The 22,398-nt window shown below is 40.2% G+C and overlaps 1 protein-coding gene across 1 annotated transcript in view; it reads left to right on the top strand.

Annotated features, from left to right (window-relative positions):
* Positions 1-22,398, top strand: part of LOC127628749 (kelch domain-containing protein 8B-like) — a 187,883-nt gene that overhangs the window by 96,179 nt on the left and 69,306 nt on the right. Inside the window, exon 2 of the mRNA XM_052105609.1 lies at positions 14,971-15,135. Within this exon, the coding sequence (XP_051961569.1) occupies positions 14,971-15,135 (165 nt within the window). The remainder of the gene's footprint in view (positions 1-14,970; positions 15,136-22,398) is intronic.

Raw genomic sequence — 22,398 nt, 5'->3', positions numbered from 1 at the left:
AACTGCCGCTTCAGTGTATACAAGAGCTATGTGACAATGAGCAAGATGTTCTGAGACACTACAACTACTAATAATTAATTAATAAAGTCTTAAAATAAAATATTTTAATCTAAATGTACAGTGTAAGACATGTAAAAAAAAGACAAGAAGCTAACAATGTCAAGATCAATATTTGTGTAGCCTGCCTGACACGGTATTTTCACAGACTAACACGTCACGTCTCTGGCATAAACTACAGTATTTAAAATAGCATATATGCATTAGCTATATTCTCAATTTAATTTACAGAGCAATCCCTGCAAAGTTTTTAGGTTAACTATAGAAGAGACTAGGATTAGTGAGTCACACTAGCAAGACTCGCAAAAGGGGGCGTGGCATCACGATGGTGGCTCTACATCGTGATGTTGGTCAGCCATCACGATGGACGATGATATCGTCCATCGGCACAACCCTATTGACTTGTTTAATTTGTATAGAATATATTACCTGCTACATCATATTATTGTTTCAGGGAATAGCTGTGACAAAAAAGCAGTCACACTCAATATTTCTTTTTCTCATTAAAAAGTTTTACCCGTAAAGAAATAAGTAGTACTTGTGAAAAATGTTTAACGTCTCCGTAAGACTCCAGTCATATTAGTAGCCTAATTAAAGCATATTTATTTTTGATTTTGAGTTTTTATTTTTTATTTTATGTCTGTGGATTTTGCTTAGTAGAATGTCAACCTTAACGGACATAAATGCTACTAAAATGTCCCTGTTGAAGTGAAATGCTTGTGAGAATATAAAGCCATTTAGATCTTTTGATCAGTTTAGAGTGTGATATTTGTGCCACACTCTTTCTCTCTGTCTTTATCGCTCTTATGCTTTACTCATATCAAATCAAACTGGACACATCATTGGTGCTCATCAAGGCACCACTTTCTGAAGAGGATGGAAGTGAAGATTGGTAGTCATGATCTTTTGAGTGTTGTTTCCTGCTGTCACTCCTCTAGCATTTCATCATTTAACATTTATACTGTCCAAGCCTTTGCTTTCTCTGTCTCTTGTTCAGTCTCATTCCCTACCTCGTTTTGTCTTTGAGCATTAAAAAGACTGTTTGAATTTATGATAGTAACAGTGTCATGACTTTGGACAATGTGAGAAGTAATTTTGGAGTGAATGCCCTAGAGTAACACAGAATATTAGTTTTTGGGGTGTAGAGAATTATTGGAATCAAGGGAGGTTAAATAAAATATCTAAAGTAGTAAATGATCGACATATACCATATATTAGATACTGCACATCATCTTAAACTTTGAAAGTGAAGTAGCAGCAGCCATCGCTGAGGCAAAGGTGCTGGAAGCAGCAGCAGAAAGTGAGCTCGGAGAAAAGATCTCAGACATGAGAGAAGGTTACGATCGCACTCGTGATTACATCATGAGCAAGTCTCAAATAGGGTTAATGCCGCCAGAAGGTGTTGAGTCATATTAAGCTCTACTAGATTTAAAAAAGTACAAAGTACTGGAGACATCATGGGAAAGGATTAATGCTTACCCTATTTAACAAAAAAATCTTAAACCAGCCTAAGCTGGTTTGCTGGTCTCCCATTTGGTCCGACTGGTTTGTTGGCTGGTTTTAGAGGGGTTTGGGCCTGTTTCAGCATGTAAAAGTTGGGAGACCAGCTTAAACCAGTTAAGACAAGCCTAAACCAGCTTAGACTTTTTTTTTTGTAAAACTTTACATTAAGTTCCCTTTTTTAACATTAGTTAACAACATTAGTTAAAACAAACTAACAATAAACAATACATTTACAGCATTTATGAGTCTTTTTCATGTTAATTAAAACATACTAATACGTTAAAATCAAAGGTTGTATTAGTTAACATTAGTTAATGCACTATGAACTAACATGAACTAACAATGCACTATTGTATTTTTATGAATTAACATGAAGATTAATAAGTGCTGAAAAAAAAATATTGTTAATTGTTTGTTGATAACAACAAATGAATTAACTAATGTTAACGAATTGAACCTTATTGTAAAGTGTTACCTTTTTTATATAAGGATGGGACCTTAAAACAACTCATAAGGAATGAATGTGATATCCCAATGCTTGATGGAGCTCAAAAAGTGTCTGGATTTTTGGGTTGTGTTTTAAGTTGCATTTGGGAAATTACATTTGCAATCCATTACACTTCAATTGTAAGTGCATAACTGCACAAACTAAGGGACAGGTTATTGTATATGGAAATAAATAGCAACCCACAGATGCTGTCAATAGAGCCTAACTTGTCGTAAAACATTCCTTTAATGTGCATGGACTGTCTAGTGTGGCCTCATTTCCAGCCTGAACTAAAAAATTACGTGACAGTGATGACACTTTTGCAAAAGGACATAACATTTTTCCTTACACATATCACGGCAATTCCTAGGTAAAACGTCCACTGTGTGGCACTTAAATCGAGTGAAATGTTCTCCCAAAGAGATTCGATTTTTAAGGTTAATGCTCTATCGAGTTTTAAATCAATAAAACTGACTTCCCAACCAAAACCTTAACCTTAGTAAAAAAGCAACCCCATCAGCGGGCACTATAGTTCAAGGAAAGCAAGCTTTACCTCTATCATTTCTCGATCATCATCACGCCTGGTAATCCTAGACGGCATTAGCGATACATGATGGCGGAGAAAGCTACTGAGGTTGAAGATGCAGCAGAGCAAAGTCAAGCATTAGAAACAAGGTCTATAGCTTCTGCTTCAACTAATAGATCAAGAAGCTCATCAGCTAGCATAGCTGCTGCAAAAGCTTGCGCTAAGCTGGAAGCTACATGAGCCAAGACTGAATTCCTTAAAAAAGAATCTGAAATCATGATTGTAAAAGCTCAACTGAAAGTGACAGAGCCTCGCATGGAAGCGTCTCTATCAGCTTTAACCCTCTGGGGTCTGAGGGTATTTTGGGCCCTGGAGAAGTTTTGACATGCCTTGACATTTGTGCTTTTTTCAGTTGCTTAAAAACATATTAATGGCTAAAGTCTGATTATGTCTCGGGTTACGTATGTAGCCCTTGTTCCCTGAAAAAGCGCTTTTGGGAACAATCCTAGTTGTGACCAAGCTGTGAATATGTGTGTAACACGTCAATGAACATTGACCAGAATTTATAGCCTTGGCTGATGTACTCATTAGATGCACCTGTGGCCAGGCTATAAATGGATGCGTCACCAGGTGTCATCAGATACTTCTTTTTGAAGAGCAGTCCTGGGGCATCCCAGTGCGGCAAAACCACGCAGCATCTCGTTCCGCTTTTTCAGGGAACAAGGGTTATATATGTAACCCGAAACATTCTCTTTACAAAAAGCTTCACTATGATGCTGCGCTTTGCTAAGTGCTTTTGGGAATGCAATATCCACGCCGCCACACTGGGGCTGTCCGGACCCCTACGGTTGTGAGGTGTGCTCACAAGAACGCGAGAGGTCTCAGACATGAGCTTGAGATGTCGACTCAAGGGCATAAGAGCCCGGAGTGGCAAGAACATCCAAACTATAAATGTCTAATGAATGTGTGCGGAGAGGACCAACCTGCCACACAACAAACTTGCTGCAGAGGGTAGAGTGCGCCCTAAAACCTACTGGCGAAGCTTGACCGTGCGCCTCGTAGGCCCAGGCAGTAATGCCCCTCACCCAAAGTGACATAGTCTGCCAGGAGGTGACTGCCACCCGGTCATTGCTTCCAAGTGAAGAATTGCTTCCCTGACTTTATGCCACTAGCAAATGCGGTGGACATAAGTCTGAAGGGTATAGGGTGACTCGGGGAAAAGTAGAGGAGACATTGCGCTATCAACAGAGGTGAAGAGGTCCTCTTCTGCCCTGTAAAATCTACACAGATCTGTTCCAAGTGGAGGGAGCCCTAGCACTTGAAATGGTCTTGATAACCTCAGGAGAAAGCCATGTGAACCTCAGTTGGTACCCTACAGGGGCCAAGCATGAAAGGTTTCACATTTCAGTCCGAGGATGAATATGTCCCCTGAGCCTGAGAAAGAAGGTCCTCCCTGTTCGGAATTGCCCAAGGCGAACTGTCTGAGATATTAACTCCGATAATCATATCATATCCTGTTCGTTAGCGCAGCGCCATTAGCAGGAGGCAAGACCCTTGCTGGTGAACATTGGCCAAGACTCCCGGGAGCAGAGAAACCAGGGAAAGAAACGCATACAGATGCATTCTGGGTCATGTATGTGTCTTAACATCCAGACCCAAGGGGGCTGGGTGACTCAGTGAGAAGTAGAGGAGACATTGCGCTGTTCATAGACGGGAAGAGGTCCTCTTCTGCCCTATACGATCTCACCCAAACTTGTTCCAAGTGGAAGAAGCCCGCATTTAATATGATCTTGGTATGCTTAGGAGAAAGCCCTGTGTCCCTCAGTTGGTACCCTTAGGGGCCAAGCATGAAAGATTCCACAATTCGGGGCAGGGATGAAATACTGTCCTCTGTGCCTGAGATAGAAGATCCTTCCTGTTCGGAATCGCCCAAGGCGAGCCGTCGAGGAAAGAAATTAGCTCTGAGAACCAAACCCTGTTCGGCCAGCGCAGTGCTATCAGTAAGACGCAAGACCCTTACTGGCGAACTCTGGCCAACTACTACCGTAGGGTGGAGTTTTCACTCCCCCGTTGGTATTTTCTGTCTGGACAGTAAATCTGCTCCCACATAGGGGCATCCAGGGATATAACTGCCCTGAGTGACAGGAGCTTACCCTGGGCCCTAAGGAGAATCCGACATGTCAGAAATACAGCTGACAAGAAGCTGGATCTCCCTGATGATTTATGTGAGAGGCTACCACTGTATTGCCCACCCACACCATGGCAGCCTCAGGAGGAAGTATTTCAGGGCCAGAAATACAGCCATCAACTCAGGACAGTGACTGTGACAACCGAGCTGATGACCCTCCTATCCCCTTAAGCTGGACGACCACTTAAGGCCGCTACCCAGCCCGTCAGGGAGGCGTCTGTCATTAGCAGCCTGCGACAACAACAAGACGCACCTAGAGTGGGACTCAAGGCAAATAAAATGGGATCTGAACCACATAGAAAGGGAACGAAGCCCGAGGCGCGTAACCCTTATTAGCCTAGTTTTGGCCCTTGGAAGAAATCCCCTGGCTTTGAGCCACAACAAAAATGGTCTCATGAGCAGAAGGTCCAGAGGGATCACTGAGGATGCGGTCGCCCTGAGACCTGGAAATCGTTGATACTGATAACAGTGCAAACTTGACCTAGCCTGACTTTGCTCAGGGTGATCTGAATGGACTCAATTCTAGCGGGAGACAGTTGTGCCCGCATTGTGACAGAACACCATACGATGGACCGATAGACAGTGTTCTGAGTGGGAGAGAGGACGCTTTTCTTGGCGTTGAGCCTCAACCCCAGAGAAACCAGATGAACTAAGACGATATCCCTGTGCTGCACTGCCAGTTCCTGGAACTGCGCTAGGTTCAGCCAGTCGTCTATATAATTCAGAATGCAGATGTCCCGGAGTCGCAAAGGAGCCAGCACTACATCTTGCATTTGTGAATGTGTGGGTAAAAAGGGCTAGGGCGAATGGAAGAACCTGACACTGGAAGACTTCGCCCCCGAAAGCGAACCTCTGGAACTTCCTGTGTTGTGGCAGAACCTCTAAATGAAGTAAAGAAGTGCGTCATAAGATCGATGGTGACCAGCCAAACGAGACGTAGGGCTTGAGAGATGGGTATTAGATTTTAACACTTCCTGTTGAGGGGTTGTCGAGTGTTTCGCATCCTGAATAAATGCAGAGAACAGCAAAAACACCCAACTTTTGATGGGAGCCTCTGATGGGAGCCTCTGGCGGGAATGGTGAAGTGAAGAACGCGCCCCGTCCCGAGGGGAGCTACCCCCTAAATCTAGGCGCAAGACCATCAGGGTTTTCTCTTTTTAGAAATGATGGTCCTGAGGTCTTGCTTCGGGGGCTGCCGAGGGCGATGAGACTGTCCCCAATCCCTGGGAGGAGGAGCACGACTCGCCACACTTTGCTTTTGATCCTCCCTTCTAACAGGACCGAGGCGGGTCTGGGGGGCCAAAGGATCCGGCCCTGAGTGTGGCGAGGGAGGAACTGCCCGAAGGCTTCCTCATGGCTTTTCGCCTCCTGGAACCTGGAGATAACCGTGGTCATGGCGTCTCCGAATAGGCCAGTGGGCAGGGCATCAAAGAGGAAAACTTTGTCCGGCAGACATAGACCGGCCAATAGCAGGGGCTGTTTGCTTAGTCGCGCGGATAGAAAGATCTGTGAAGCTCAGAGAAGGCTTGTTTGTCGAGCGCAGCACCCACACTCAGGTCGTCCAGCAGGTCAGCCTGGTATGCCTGTAATACAGCCATAGTGTGCAGAGCAACACCAGCCTGACCTGCTGCTTGATAAGCCCTTCCCACTAAAGTGGAGGTTGTCCTACAAGGCTTTGAGGGGAGAGAGGGCTTTTTGAGTGACGATGCCGAGCCTGGCGAGAGATAGCCAGCAAGCGTCTCTTCGACCGGCGGCATCACTGAATATCCTCGTGCCTCAGCACCCACGATAGTCGAATATAATGACATCGAGGGTACGTGAACACGGGAAGAATAGGGGTTCCTCCATGAGCGAGAAAGCTCTTCATGGAGGTTATCAAAGAAGGGAAGGGACTGATGAGGCGTTCCCTTCCCCAGATTGCTAGATAAATATCTATCCCCTAATTTGGAGGGTTTGGGAGTCTCTTTTTGTTATGGCCAGTCCAACTGGAGTCTGGCAACCGCACAAGTAACCACATCGAGCAATTCCTCCGCTGATTTTTATCGCGGATGGAAAGCTTGGACGCGGGAAGAGAATCGCAGTCCCCCTCATGAACCAAAGAGACGTCGGAACGCGCTTCGAGATCATGTGAAGGACCAGCTGGGTTTGGGGAGAGAGCGAGAGAAAGGGACAAACCCGATTCTTGCTCCTCAGCCAAATCCATGTGAGAGCCCCTCGAACTAAGCATGGATGCTGACTCCCGGAAGCGAGCGAGGCGAGCGCGAAGCACTTTGCCAGAAAGCAAATCGCAGTGCTCACACCCGCCCTGCTGCAACGCGAGAGCAGCGTGCTCTTGCCCCAAACAAACTTTGCAAAACTGATGCGTGTCCTCTTCGGCTATAGAGCGAGAACAGGGGAGCATGCATCGTTTGCCCCGGCTTTCAGTCATTCTCTCTTTTAAAAATATATATATTATTTTCTTAGAAAGAAGAGGAAAGGAGAAAAGGTTCACTGCACACTGCCTAACAAATTCTAACTCCTAGCAGAGGAAAGAAAGTTTTGACAGGGTTGTAAAACACACACTGAATCGCTCTGAAAAAAGAGGATCTGACGACACCTGGTGACGCATCTATTTATAGCCTGGCCACAGGTGCATCTAATGATCAATGTTCATTGACGTGTTACACACATATTCACAGCTCGGTCACAACTAGGATTGTTCCCAAAAGCACATAGCAAAGCGCAGCATCATAGTGAAGCTTTTTGTAAAGGGAACACTGTATTCAGCACAAACTGGGCTACAATAATATGTGAGCAAAATGTATGTACAGGTTTGTATTTTTGAGAAAATAATGTTTATGCATGGTTTTTGAAAAAAATAAAATTTTAAGTCACTGAAATAAGGTCATATAACAGATACTAAACATTTGTCCACAAGACTTTTGAGAACTGGATCTTGTAGCCTAGAGTATTTGCTACAAAATGATGTGAAAACTATCCTGATCACTCTTTCATTCATACAAAACAATATAGTAATTTAACTTTTGTAAGACAATTTTAGTGTTGAAAGGTAATATGCGAGGAGGCGTGAACAATCATGAATATTCATTGTAATTCACACATGAGAGACAAAGACCCTCCCCTGGGCCTATCAATGAGGGATAGAGAATGAATGTGAGGAGACTTAATGATCCAAATCAAGTTTTAAGTTAAAAGAAGTAATCTGACTATATATTTTCTTTACATAAAGACTTTACTTAATTTTAGACCTACACTACTGTTAAAAGAAGTCTCTTCTGCTCACCAAGACTGGATTTATTTGATCCAAAATACAGAAACAACATTGTTATTCTGAACTCTTTTTACAATTTAAAAGAACATTTTTCTATTTGAATATATTGTAAAATGCAATTTGTGATCAAAGCTAAATTTTCAGCATCATTACTGCAGTCTTCAGTGTCACATGATCCTTCAGAAATCATTATAATATGGGCATATTTAAAGTGCATTTTACTAATTTACACCTGAACAGATATTTGCAAGCACGAGCTTTGTTGACGATAATGAGGCAGCATAAACGCTATTTAAAATATACTCTAAACATTCATATAATTTTATATCATATTACATATCATATTTATATTATACAGCATACATTTTAAATATCTGCTTTAGCCGAAACAGCATTTAAATGTAACTAATACTTGCTTATTAGGAGTCATATTTCAAATGTCAATATTCTGAATCCTGGCTGGCAAGTCCTGAAACAGTCCCACTAGTAAAATATGTACATGTTTATATAAAATAGCTTGTCAACTAATGAAAACTCAATGACTTACTCCTCTGAAATTGTATCCTCGGCTGGATCAAGTCTCTCTTCAAAATACAAATGTTCACTGGAGTCCCGCTCTTCTTCTGAGGAAAATGTTAACTCTTCCATAATATCCTGGAGCTTTTTTGTCTGTGTATCATTGCAAACGCGCTGAAAAATGAATGAAATGTATTTAAATCAAACCTCACAGTCGCCTTTGTATCGTTACAAACATGCAGAAATGTTGAGTTGTGTTGTGTTTACATCAAACCTCTGAACACTGTCGGGGGCGTGCACCATTTCCCTTGATCGTCCCAGTACATTAGCGTATGAATGGCGCGCTCTGCTGGTGGATGGGATCACATTAGAGATAATTAGATAGCCTAGTAAAAACTGTACATCGCTTTGTTTCAAACAGATTGCATTGCAGGAGAATATTTGTTTTAAATTTGAATTGTTTTATTTAAAAGTAGACATTTTAACCTTTCTTTAGACATATGTTTCATGTTTCTGTGATAAGTATTCGCTGAGTTTCAGTTAATATTTGTGATGTGTTTCTGAAATATGCTCGTGAACACAGAGACTGCTGAAAGCTCACCCTTTTTATTTTCTTTATTTTGCAAAAGCACAAGATTTTGTTGTTATTGTGAGTGTACACAAATAAAAGTAGACCCTTTATAGTCTCTAATGATGTCTTACACTTATCTGTATACCCAAAAATGACCCAAAAAAGTTAGTATTTCAAGTTGTTTCTGCTGTAATGACGAAAATATCCAGCAGGATGCGCCGGCGCATCCGTCGACCCCAGAGGGTTAAAGCATGAAAGTGATGTAGCAGCAGCCATCGCTGAGGCAAAGGTGCTGGAAGCAGCAGCAGAAAGTGAGCTCGGAGAAAAGATCTCAGACATGAGAGAGGGTTACGATCGCACTCGTGATTATATCATGAGCCAGTCTCAAATAGGGTTTGAAGGTGTTGAGTCATATCAAGCTCCACTAGAGTTAGCAAGATGTTGCTTTGTGTGTTCCTCACACAAAGCATTAAGCATTGTGTTAAGAACAGGGTGAAACGTGTTTATGAACTGCTCGGTGTTTTACTTATTTGTGTGAAAGTGAATCAAATTAATTGTTGTTGCAGTGCCTCTAGTGGTCATTTTAGCGGGGAAACTTCCGTGATACATACAACAGACCATGTTAAAATAATTTTGCTAAAATGGTGTTATCTAGCTTTTTCCTAAACATGGAATTGTTCCACGATTCAACTGTTTTCAATTTCCAGTCTCCAATATTTTCACTCGCATCATATTCTTAGCGGGTAATGTAATGTTTAAGGTATTACATTTGTAAGAATTGTCAAAAAACATGTTGATGCATCACAGAGTCGAAATGCAAGTTTTTTTATAGACAGTGCCTCATCTGGGTGTGTAGATGATATAAAACGATGGTCCGAGGTTAGTTACATTGATATTATTCATTATTCAGAGTTGTTATGACAGCCAACAACTGCACAAGTTGAGCCTGAAATGAATATTTACACCAAGTAACACTTCAGTGGTTGATGTTCTCCTCTGGATTGCTTGTTTTGAAAGACCCTTTTCACATTTCTGAGTTTGGAATGCAGAAGTAAACTACAGTATTGCAGGGTAAATTCTATAGCAGGGAATTTGAAACATGGCAAATATATGTTTTGCTTACTGTTTGCACCAACAGAAAAAAAAAAAAATATATCCACTATTATGCTTCCACTTCTTTCCACAAGAGGAAAAAAATAGAGAGCACTGGATTATTACAGTCAGAAGAGAGGATTTGCCAAATTTACTGTCACTGCCTCAGCAGCTGTATTTAAAATCCCATTGCAGCTGTGGTATGTAGTATTTTTAAAGTACATTCCAGGGTGAAAAAACACAAAGCATAATGATTTGCACTGTAAATATAGCAGAAACACACCATCACTGTCTGTGAAAAGGGTTCATTGCAGATATCTGAGTCAGCAGCTACAGCAATCAAGCCAACAGGGAAATAAAGATATAGAAAACAGAGACTGTGAAAACCATGGTGCTGTTTAACAGAAATACATCCTGTCTCACAGTCTTGAGAGATCCATATGCTGATTGTAAACACTGTTGCCTATTGTGATGTCTGTCTTAATGTGTCTTTTTTTAATGCCACACCATTGTTCAGTGGTTTTCAACTGGTGGGTGCGACCCAAAAATGGGTTCCATTGGACGTATTAAAGAACGATCCTAACTTAATCTTATCTGTATGGTAACCATGGCAATTCCGACTAGGATCTAATTTATGACAAAAGCTATTACAGAATAACATTTCTATCAGGAAGACTTGCAGACTTGAATGAAATTTAAGATTACATTTATTTGATGAATATAAAATGGAAAAGTAATGTCTCTCTTTGGCGTATTCCCCGTCTGGTAGTCTGAAGATGCTATACTCTGAACCGTCATACCCTGCCGGAGATAGGAGGTAGGGGCGAGGAGCCTACCCCCGTGCAGGACGGGACTCAACTGGTGATAATGGGGTGATGGAGGTTGCCGTGTTAGCACACTGAAACAGCAATGCGATCGATTGTTTATTAGCAGATTATAAAGCAATGGCTTACATTTGATTGGCTTGGAATTGCCCAGCTAATGGTGCGATTATGTACAGCTGCTAGTCTTCCCACTAGAACTACGCTGTGCTTACATTTCCTAAATGTGTTATCTTAACTACAGATAAAAAACTTGCAAAAATATGTGTCCTAACTTTGGGACAACCCCACTAGTATTCTAACTAAAACTTATTTGAAAGCCAACAGAAAGGAAAGGAAATTCCCGCCTTACAGGTAAAAGAGCCAATTTCCCTTTAGATACAGACATTGCCTGTCAATCATCTCGAGAATATACATGCACATTAGCTATACAAGCCGGGAAAATTGTGTTTTTAGCGTAATATGAGGTAAAGAAGCGCCATTTATTATTCCAGTATTGCTTATTTGAAATATGTTCTTTGATCGTAATCTTGACCAAAAGTTTTTGAGATTTTGGTGGACTTTCCCCATTCAAGTAGATAGGAGCTGCACTTGCATGACTGGAAATAGCCTCCTGAGAGCATTCCAAAGATGGCCGACAGTGGCCTGACTTGCTAGAAAGGCTTAATTCACAGCAGCCATTTGTTGCTTGGTAACAGACATGAGAGTTGATTATCAAACCCGATGGAGTGGTTTAGGATTTCCTAACTAGAGATAATATACAATTTTGTAAGATAAGATAACTTAATTGGTCAGATCTTAACTTAAGGCTTAAGATATGAAGTTTTCTATAATACACCCCCTGAGGACTGTTCTGTAAGGGTCACAGGCAGCTGAAAAAAAAATGGTGAATGCAACTAACAATATAATCGTGCATAGTGAAAATGGCAAAATAAATATGCTAATCAACTTTTTAAAGCAAGGAGAAAATGCTTTGGGTATCTTTTTTGTGAAAATCAAAGGCAAGGTGCCCATCAAAATTTACAGTATTTTGGCACAAATCCATCTAGCCAGTTGCAAATTATTGGCTTATTTTATAAAATGAATAAAAAATTATAATGAATTTCAATTTGACTTTAAGGACATTTTTGCTTCTGTACATTAAACAGTTTTAGAACTGTGTTGGGTCACCACTTTATGTCCGATGTAATATCTGGTTCTATCAGTCATTGAATTTCAGTATATGCTAATGTTCTCTTCTTCCCAACCATTTCTCCATTTCTTGCTGTTTTCAGTTTCTCACATGCTCTCTTTCTCTAAAAAGTAATGCTAAAATGACATTTTGTCACCTTGACTTTTCAGTCAAGGCATGACTAGCATTAATATCAGAGATGCTTGTCCTCTCCAACCACTATACATACATAACTTAATGTCTCTTTCTTTCTTTCTTTCTTTCTTTCTTTCTTTCTTTCTTTCTTTCTTTCTCTCTCTCTCTCTCCATAAGCAGGAGTTCTGTTCTCTTTGCTGAGACTGCATTCCTGTCCCTCTCCACATTCATATTCTAATTTCACTGTTGTGCTGGCTTTTAACATTTCGCTTGAATACTTTATGAAGGTCATTCTTAAGTTCTTAGGTGTTAAGCTTAAAATAAACTAACAGCAGTGTTTTAGACACATGAAGCAATATTGTGTGGGAGTATTATATAATTTATTTCGTCCAGTTTGACAGAAAACTTCATTATTGATCTCATTGTCTTATCTGTCTACCTCTAATATTAATACATTTAAGTATAAACACCCAATGATTTTATTCGTTTTCAATTTCTTATATGCTGAAATTAATACTATTAGCCAAAGTAAACGTTTTTTTAAAAAAAAAACATGATTTTTTTAACTATAAACTGTGTTTCACATAAGTTGCAGATTTGATTGTAATGCAATATAATGACATCATATCACAGGTCTGTCATTCAGGTGTCTCGCTGTATGGCCAAGGAATCAGAATCGTTTTTCATACATTACATTTTCTCTAAATAAACACATAATGTAAAACTCATATAATATATTTCATAATGACGCTTTAATGAAATTGGCTGGTGGTTATTGCAACTTTTTCTTTCAAAAATGTAATTAAATTGCCTGATAGATTGTTTTCCCCCTCAGAAAATACATTTTGTTAAAAAAAACTTTTATCTTTTGCGACACAAACATGCATCTAAACTGGTGCTCAGTGTGTAGAACATGAATGTTACCTTTGAGTGTGATTCTAACTGTATTTTTTCTTTTTTGAGGACTTTGTGTAGACTGTGTGTTTGAGGACTTAAGTTTTTCAGCAATGTTGAGGATATAGTTTTGATATAATGTGTGGAATCTGGAAAAAATTATTTTTTTTAAACATTCTGTGAGAGGTCATGTTCATACTGTTTTTAATAAATGTAAAAGCATTAAAGTGTTGGTTCACCCAAAAATGAAACCTCTCATCATTTATTCACCCTTATACCATTCCAGATGTGTATGACGTTTTCTTCTGCAGAACACAAATTATGATATTTAAAAGAATATTTCAGCTCTTTACGTCCATACAATGTACCAAAAATGGGTGGCAAAACTTTGAAGCTCCAAAAACTACATAAGGGCGAAATAAAAGTACTCCAGACAACTCTGGTGGGTAAATCCATATATTCTGAAGCAATTTGATAGGTGTGGATGAGAAACAGATCGATATTTAAATCCTTTTTTTATAAATTATCATCCCTGCTCAGTCAATTTCCACTTCACTTTCATTTTCACATTCTTCTGTTTTTAATAATTCAGATTATTCTTGCATATTGCCCCCTAATGGGCAAGGAGGAGAATTCATGACAAAAAAATTACTTAAATATTTATCTGTTTCTCACTCATACCTATCATATCGTGTCTGAACACATGGATTTAAGCACTGGAATCATATGGATTACTTTTATGCTCCCTTCATGCAGATTTTGGAGATTCAAGATTTGGCACCCATAGAGCTGAAATATTCTTCTGTATAACTTAATTTGTGTTCTGCAGAAGAAAGAAGTCATACACATCTGGGATGGCATGAGGGTGAGTAAATCATAAGAGAATTTTCATTTTTGGGAGAACTATCCCTTTAAGGGGTATACTCTCTATCTGATGGATTCATGAGCCATTTGAAGGCAAAGTTTGAGTTAAGTTCCAGATAATACAGCTTCAAATCGAGATTCTCACAAAAGTTTGAGGTTTGTACAGTTAAGTTTGTGGTTTTGAGAAACCGATTATGGATTTCTGGAATTTAGCAATTGACAAAATAGCAATCATAGAAAATTATGTGGTGGAGTTCACAAAGTTTCGGTCAGTCATTGGAAAAAATTCATAATTAATGTTCACTTCCTGTAGGGTAACAGAACAAATGTGAGAGTATGGTTTAGAGGTGGAATTTAAGTTCACCTTGGTAAAATGGTAAATGGTCTGTACTTTTATAGCGCTTTTTTTAACCTTAGAGGTTACCAAAGTGCTTTACACTGTGTCCCAATCACCCATTCACACACAAATTCATGCTCACTCTCATACACCAATGGTGGCAGAGCTGCAATGCAAGGTGCTAGCCTGCCATTGAGAGCAATTTGGGGTTTAGTGTCTTGCCCAAGGAAACTTCGACATGTGGAGTCCTGTGGGCCACGAACCGCCAACCCTGCGATTGGCAGCTGACCTGCTCTACCACCTGAGCCACAGCCGCCCTTCACCTTAAAATAGCAAGAGCTGAGGAAAAAAAGAGCATATCTCTAGAGATTCTTTACTCCGGCACACTGAGTGAACATTCCGAATTCCAGAAGCTAGTGACTCACTTCCATGTCATTTCAAATTTTTTTGTTATTAGTATGTTTAACAAGAGAAAGGGGCGCCTTAAAAGGATATGTTTATCTAATTTATGACTCTCTTTCTCTAAATCCCTCTCAGATGGGAAGGTGTATGCACTGGGCGGGATGGGTGCAGACACAACTCCTCAGGCCACAGTGAGGATATATGAACCAGCAAAGGACCAATGGCTGCCCCTCACCACCATGCCAACTCCCCGATATGGAGCATTCTCTTTCCTGCGTGGCAACAAGATCTATGTTCTTGGTAAGTGCATTTTCCTTCTTTGTCTTATTAGACTAACAAAAAATTGGTTGATCGATCATCAAGCAGTCAAGTCTCTCAATAATATTTTTAAGGAATAAAAATCATTCACATATTCATTGTCTCACCAAGTTAAGCTAAAATACTACATATGCAATTTTATTATCATAACTATTTGGATGAATCTCATAAAAACTGTCAACATGCTGTATCTGGTTCATGTTTCACCACAAAAATCAAAAGAAAAAAATAGAAATGAGATTTTTTTTGGCATTATTTTCATGGACCACCCAATCGCGTTTGTGGGGTGAAATATGATACATGCAACCCACCCATATACTGCATATATTATTTTTAAGAAATGGTATTCATAATATAATTATGTAAAAAAAACATGCCAGCAATAATAGAGGATTGCTATGATATACAGTATGTGGACACATGGAAAAGTGGTCTTGTCTCTTGTGGCACTAAGCAGACGGTGTACTAGACTAGCCAATAATTATAATGTATCTTATTTTGAATGTCAGACTGTATCACAATATTCTCCAGGAGCAGCAGGTGTGGTAATCACACATGATGATTGTTCATGCCATGCTCAGGTGGATAAGAACTGTGGAGTGGACTCAATTCTCAGTGGGAGGAACTGAAATCTGCTCTGCAATATGCTACAGGACCTTGCGCTTTACTGCTGAGATGTTCTTTTCTTGCCTTTGTTTAAGAAATCACAAAGGAACATTAAATGGCAACCTGCACCACAGATTGCCCCTCACACAAACAGTCTGTCCACATGGCTCAACTGCCAATTATTGCCACCAGTGGCCTGTTCCCCTTCTGTCACTCACTCTACGTTGTGTCGATGTAGTGAAATAGGGTCGATCTTGGGAGCCCCAAAACACCTTCAAATCTTTGAGAAAAGGCCTATGGGAACTGGCGAGTGGAATTTGCATGCCACTCCCCCGGACATACAGGTATAAAAGGAGAAGGAATGCCCACTCTCACTCAGATTTTTTCTTCGGAGCCGAGCGGTTACATATCAGCCTGCTGAATACTACTGCTGTTCCATTCACCTCTGAAAGAAGTGTATGCTGTTGGATAAACGGCGCATTCTAGCGGCTTAATCTCCTTCTGCACGATTAGTGCAGATTACGCCCCTGGGCGTTTCCACAGCGCTACTAAAATAGTATATATTTCTGAAATGCGTATATTTTCCTCTATTAAGCAACATATTGACGTGAATGTCTTTTAAAGACGCTTCTTTTTTTTTTTTTTTATTTTTTTTTTTATTATTTTTATCAGAACAAGGTACACTGAAAGTATACAGTGACATAAACACTATTGAAGGCCTTGCTTTTTCAAATTTTTCACCCACAAATTCCCATCTCAACACAACTTTCCCCCAAAAAAAAAAAAAAAAATTAAAAAAAAAAATCAATAAAGAGGGGGGTTGTTTAATAATCAAATTATTTTAAAGAGGGAGGAGTATATTCTTCTCATAATAGTTTATTAAAGGGTCCCATGTTTTGTAAAATGTTCTGGTTGATCCCTGAGAAAATATTTAATTTTTTCAGTTTTTAGAAACATCATTAGATCACTAAGCCATGCTGACATAGTAGGTGGATTGTGTGATTTCCACTCTAGGAGAATTCTTCTTCTAGCTATTAATGTGGCAAAAGCCAGGGCATTCTCTTTATTTTTAGCTATTTGGAAGTCATCGCTTCTAACTCCAAACAAAGCCATTATTGGGTTAGGGTGAATTTTTAATTTAAAAGCTGAGTTTAAAATCTCAAAGACTGAAATCCAAAATTGTCTCAGTTTAGGACATGACCAAAACATATGGGTTAGATCTCCCTTTGATGCCTTGCAGCGGTCACACGTTTCATCTATATTTGGGTACATTTTAGCCAATTTTGTTTTACTATAATGAATACGGTAGAGAACTTTCATTTGAATCAGATTGAGTCTTGCACAAGATGAAGTCCCATTTACTCGATCAACAGCTCTAACCCAGGTGTCTTCAGATATGTCGATTCCTAACCCTCCTATCCATTCTGTTTTGATCTTTTCTATTGATACATTTTGGAACGACATGATCAGGTTGTATATTTTTGAAATGGATCCCTTAAGTTGTGAAGGGACCCTCAGAACTAAATCTAAACGCGACTCAGAGGGCAATTGTGGAAACACAGAGCAGTGGGCTTGGATAAAGTGACGAACCTGAAGAAATCGAAAAAAATCGGAGTTTTGAAGACTACATTTTTTAACAAGATCATTGTAACTAGCAAAATTATTATCAATAAAAAAGTCACTACATTTAACTAGACCTAGGTGCTGCCATTGCTTGAAAGTAGAATCCAGTTTGGCAGCTGGGAAAAGATGATTATTACATATGGGGCTTTCCAAGGAAAAATCTGTGAGTTGAAATGCTTGTCTAAACTGGTTATATATTTTGAGAGTCGAAATTACAACTGGACTTGAGGAGAATTGCGATGGTGAGAATGGTAACTTCATTGTAATCAGCACAGCAAGTGATGTTGACTCGCATGATTTAGCTTCTGCTGCACACCAGTCTGTATATGGAGACTGGAACCAATAAACGACTTTTTGTAAATTTGCTGCCCAATAATAATTTAACAAATTCGGAGAGCCAATCCTCCATCCTTTTTGGTCTCTCAAGAAGCTCTCTACGTATTCTTGGTTTTTGCCACCCCAAATAAAGGAAGACAGCAACCTATTAGTTGACTGAAAAAAGGACTTTGGCAGGAAAATTGGAAGACTCTGAAACAAATACAATAATCTGGGTAGCACATTCATTTTAACACAATTGGTTTTACCAGCTAGAGACAAATATATAACACTCCATCGTTGGAAGTCAGATTCAAGTTTTTTAAGTATGGGACTGTAATTTGCTTTAAACAGATCAGTGTATGAACGAGTAATTTTAATTCCTAAGTATTTAAATCCTGATTTTGATATGCAAAAGGGCAAGTCTGTATCCATAATCTGATCTGCCAAATGGTTTATAGGGAAGCATATACTTTTAGAAAAGTTTAGTTTATAACCTGAAAAGACCCCGTAGTCTTTTAATATCTTCACAATCTGAGAGGCACATGACAGCGGGTTAGTTATTTATAACAATAGATCGTCAGCATATAAAGAAACTTTATACTCGACATTCATTCTTTTAATACCACTAATAGACTGTGAGGTTTTGAGTACTGATGATAGTGGCTCTATAGCCAAAACAAATAGTAAAGGGCTAAGGGGACAACCTTGCCGTGTACCTCTAGACAGAGAGAAATATTGTGAGCATATTTTATTTGTGACTACAGCTGCCCTTGGTTGATGATAAAGCAGGCTGAATCCAAGAAGTGAATTTTGAACTGAATCCAAATTTGTCTAATACTGCAAATAGATAGTTCCATTCAACTCTATCAAATGCTTTCTCTGCGTCCAGAGAAATAATCACTTCAGGACTTTCCTCCGACGCTAGATGAATGCACAACATTAAGAAGTTTTCGAATATTAATGAAAGAGTGACGTCCCTTAATGAAGCCCGTCTGTTCTTGTGAAATAACGTCTGGAATTATATGCTCTATTCTAGAGGCCAATACTTTAGATAAAATTTTTACATCCACATTTAATAAGGAAATCGGTCTATAGGAACTACAATCCAGCGGGTCTTTATCTGGTTTCAGGAGCACTGTGATATGGGCCTGTGTAAGACTTGATGGCAGTGTTGACTGTTCGAGAGAATTATTGAACATACTGAGAAGTAGAGGAGACAATTTTGAAGAGAATTTTTTATAAAACTCGACGGGAAATCCGTCTGGTCCCGGGGCTTTACCGCTCTGCATGGCTTTGATTGAGTCTTCTATCTCTTGAAGTTGTAAAGGTTTATCCAGATTACTCTTTTGATCTTGTTTAACTGAAGGTAAGTTTACATTAGCCAGGAATGTTGACATAAGAGTGTCGTCCTGTGGAAATTCGGAAGTATACAAATCTGAATAGAATTTTTGAAAAGTAGAATTAATTTCTTGAGGATCCAATGTAATTTCTTGGCAAGTTTTCCTAATCTTGGGAATAAGCTGGGATGCTGATTTAATTTTTAACTGTTGGGCGAGAAGACGACCTGCCTTTTCTCCATGTTCATAAAACCTAGCACGGGCAAAAACCAAATCACGCTCTGTTTTTTCTGTTGATAATAAATCATATCGTGTCTTAAGGCTCAGTTTTTCTCTATGTAATTCTGGTGTTGGAGCCATAGCATATTGGTGATCAATTTTCTGTATAGATTCAATAAGTTTCTCCTGTGTTTGTTTCTTTACTTTATTACGTGAGGCAGAGTACGATATTATTTCTCCCCTTGTTACAACCTTGAATGTCTCCCATAATAATGATGGTGATATAGAGTCTGTTTTATTAACTAGTAGAAAGTTATCAATCGCGTTAGATATGAATTCGCAAAAGGTTGCATCTGAAATTAAAGTTGTGTTCAGTCTCCACACAGGCTGCGATGGGTAATTATAAGAAAAACAAATATCAAGAATGACGGGGGCATGGTCTGATTCAACAATAGCAGAGTATTCTACCTTTTTTATTGAGGGGATAAGTCTTTTATCAGTAAAAAAACAATCTATCCTTGAATAAGTCTGGTGGACATGTGAAAAGCATGAGAATTCTTTTTTATCAGGAAATAAAAACCTCCATGGATCCACACAACCAATTTGTGTCATATAACCTGCAAGAATCTGAGACATTTTTAAAAGGGGTATTGTTTTAGGGTTGGAATCACACAATTCATATCTCCACCAAATATAAGATGGTAAGTGTTTAAATCCGGTAACAAGGAAAATATTTTTTTAACAATGTTAACGTCATCCCAATTGGGTGCGTAAACACTGACCAGCACTACTGGAATATTGAAGAGATGACCAGATACAATAATGTACCGTCCTTGGGGATCTGAAATCGTTCCCGATGCAGTAAACTGTATTCTTTTGTGAATAATGATTGCTGCTCCCCTAGCCCTATGGTTAAAATTCGAGTGGTAGACCTGGCCAACCCAAGTTTTCCTCAGTCGGTTATGATCTTCAGTACGTAGGTGCGTTTCCTGTAGAAAGGCTATTTCTGTATTTAATCTCTTCAAATGCGTAAATATGCGAGTTCTTTTCACTGGTCCGTTTAAACCTCTAACATTCCAACTAACCAAGCGCACAGCTGACCCTCCAGTATTTGTCACCTTATTACCAGTAATTACCATTATTTATCAATAGTTGTCTGTGTGCCCAAATATCGTATACCCTCGTAAAGATGTATATTCTGTCTGTGGTTGACGTCCCATGGAAAATGCAGGGGAAAAAAAATAAAAATAAAAAATAAACCAGCAAATGGTACATTTTGACAAACCCAACCAAACTATAATACATTCTAGATCTGTCTGTTGAACAAAGACAAACCGCAGCTCACAACTATCCCTCAACTCCCGATGATCCAAGTCCATATCCTTTTCCGTTATTTCCCAGAGCTCCCGACATAATGTAGCTAGTCAACATGTCTCTTCTGTAGTTCGCAATATTGCTGCCATAATATAAAGGTTTATTCACGTCTGGCGATCCGCTGATCGTAGAACTGCTGAGCTTCATCAGGTGTATTGAAAAACAGTGTTTCGATCCTCAAAAGCGAACTTCGTAGTCGTGCTGGATGAAGCAACTGGAATCGTACATCCTTCTGATACAGCAACTGTTTGACGTTTTTAAAAGTGGCGCGTTTTCTGGCGAGATCGGCGGAGATGTCAGGATAGATCCTCAAAGTAGAATCCTTATACTTTGCCTCATTTTGTCTGGCCCATCTTAGCGCTTTTTCCTTCTCCTGGAATCTGTGAAAACACACAACCAGTGGAGCGAGGATGCCGACCTTCCTGTGGTTTTGGCCCCAAAGATCGGTGTGCTCGTTCCAATTCAGGAGGCTTTTCAAAACTTCGGGACCCATGACTTCCATTAACATCTCGGACCACGAACTTGATTGTGGGTTGGCCTTTCTCGCTGTTCTCCGGGACGTTTAAGATCCTGAGGTTTGCTCTCCGCGACCGGTTTTCCAAGTCATCAACTCGATCCAGAAGTGTCGCGTTTTGCTCTTTCAGAGTTTTGATAGTTGTTTCGGCCGCAGTCAGCGCAGCGAAGTTATCGCCCGCAAGTGTCTCTGTAGCACACAAGCGAGACTGGAAACTTGCCAAAGTCTCAGTTAAAGCATTCACCGATGCCTGAAGCGGCGCCATTGACACTTGGATCAGAGCGGAGATGTCCTCTTTTATCGAAGCTTGTTGCTTTGTTAGCTCCGTTACTAGCTGGCTCATGGAGACACCGCCATTATCTGGAAGAGCTTCTTCAGATTTCTCTACGCTAGCCATCATAGCTAACTTGCTAGCTAAACTGGTTCTCGTTGTTGGTGGGGCATTTGAAGCCATTTTGTTCTTATTCATCTTGCTGTATCAGTACGATTGTCATAAGCACCACTTCAACACTTATGAAAACGATTTAGACTTCTTAAATTGCGATATTAAAGTGTACTTTATCAGAAACTGTCGGGAGCTCTGCCGACACGCGTCTGTACTTCACATTGCCAAACCGGAAGTCTAAAGACGCTTCTTTTTAAAGATGCCTTTCCATCTTTGTGTGATTCCTGGATGTGGTAGTTATCTCTCCACCTCCGACGGCCAAGGGCACTGCCTCACGTGTCTGGGCCGCGATCACACTGAGGCAGCGTTCGTGGATGGTTAGTGTTCTCATTGCGAGGACATGACCATGGCAACGTTGCGATCCCGGTTTTCCTTCTTCTGAGGGAAAGCCACTTCAGCAAACCCCCCCCCCCCCCGCGCTGCACCTTCTACCCACGGGTACGCTGGAGGCAATTTTGGGAGTTCAATTGGCATTGTATTGCCGGGTAAATTCCAGGGACCTCCCTTTCTCCAGCATGCTCGTTTGCACCCGTTGAATTCTAAGATGAGACCTCCCCGTTCACGTCTTGGTTTTACCTCGATGCAGACTCTTCATATGGTTTGCCTTCGAAAGCCTGACGTATTAGTACAAGGTCCTCCCCTTCGACCTGTCCCTGTACCCTCGCATCTTCATGAAGGTCACAGAGGCAACTCTTGCCACGCTAAGGAAAGTGACTGTCTGCGTACTCAACTATTTCGATGACTGGCTGATCCTAGCACACTCTCGAGATTTGCTCTGTACACACACAGGGACCTGGTCCTCATGCACC

Source organism: Xyrauchen texanus, chromosome 35 (genome assembly GCF_025860055.1).
Source record: "Xyrauchen texanus isolate HMW12.3.18 chromosome 35, RBS_HiC_50CHRs, whole genome shotgun sequence".
NCBI lineage: Eukaryota > Metazoa > Chordata > Actinopteri > Cypriniformes > Catostomidae > Xyrauchen > Xyrauchen texanus.
This window is presented reverse-complemented; position numbering and strand designations above follow the sequence as displayed.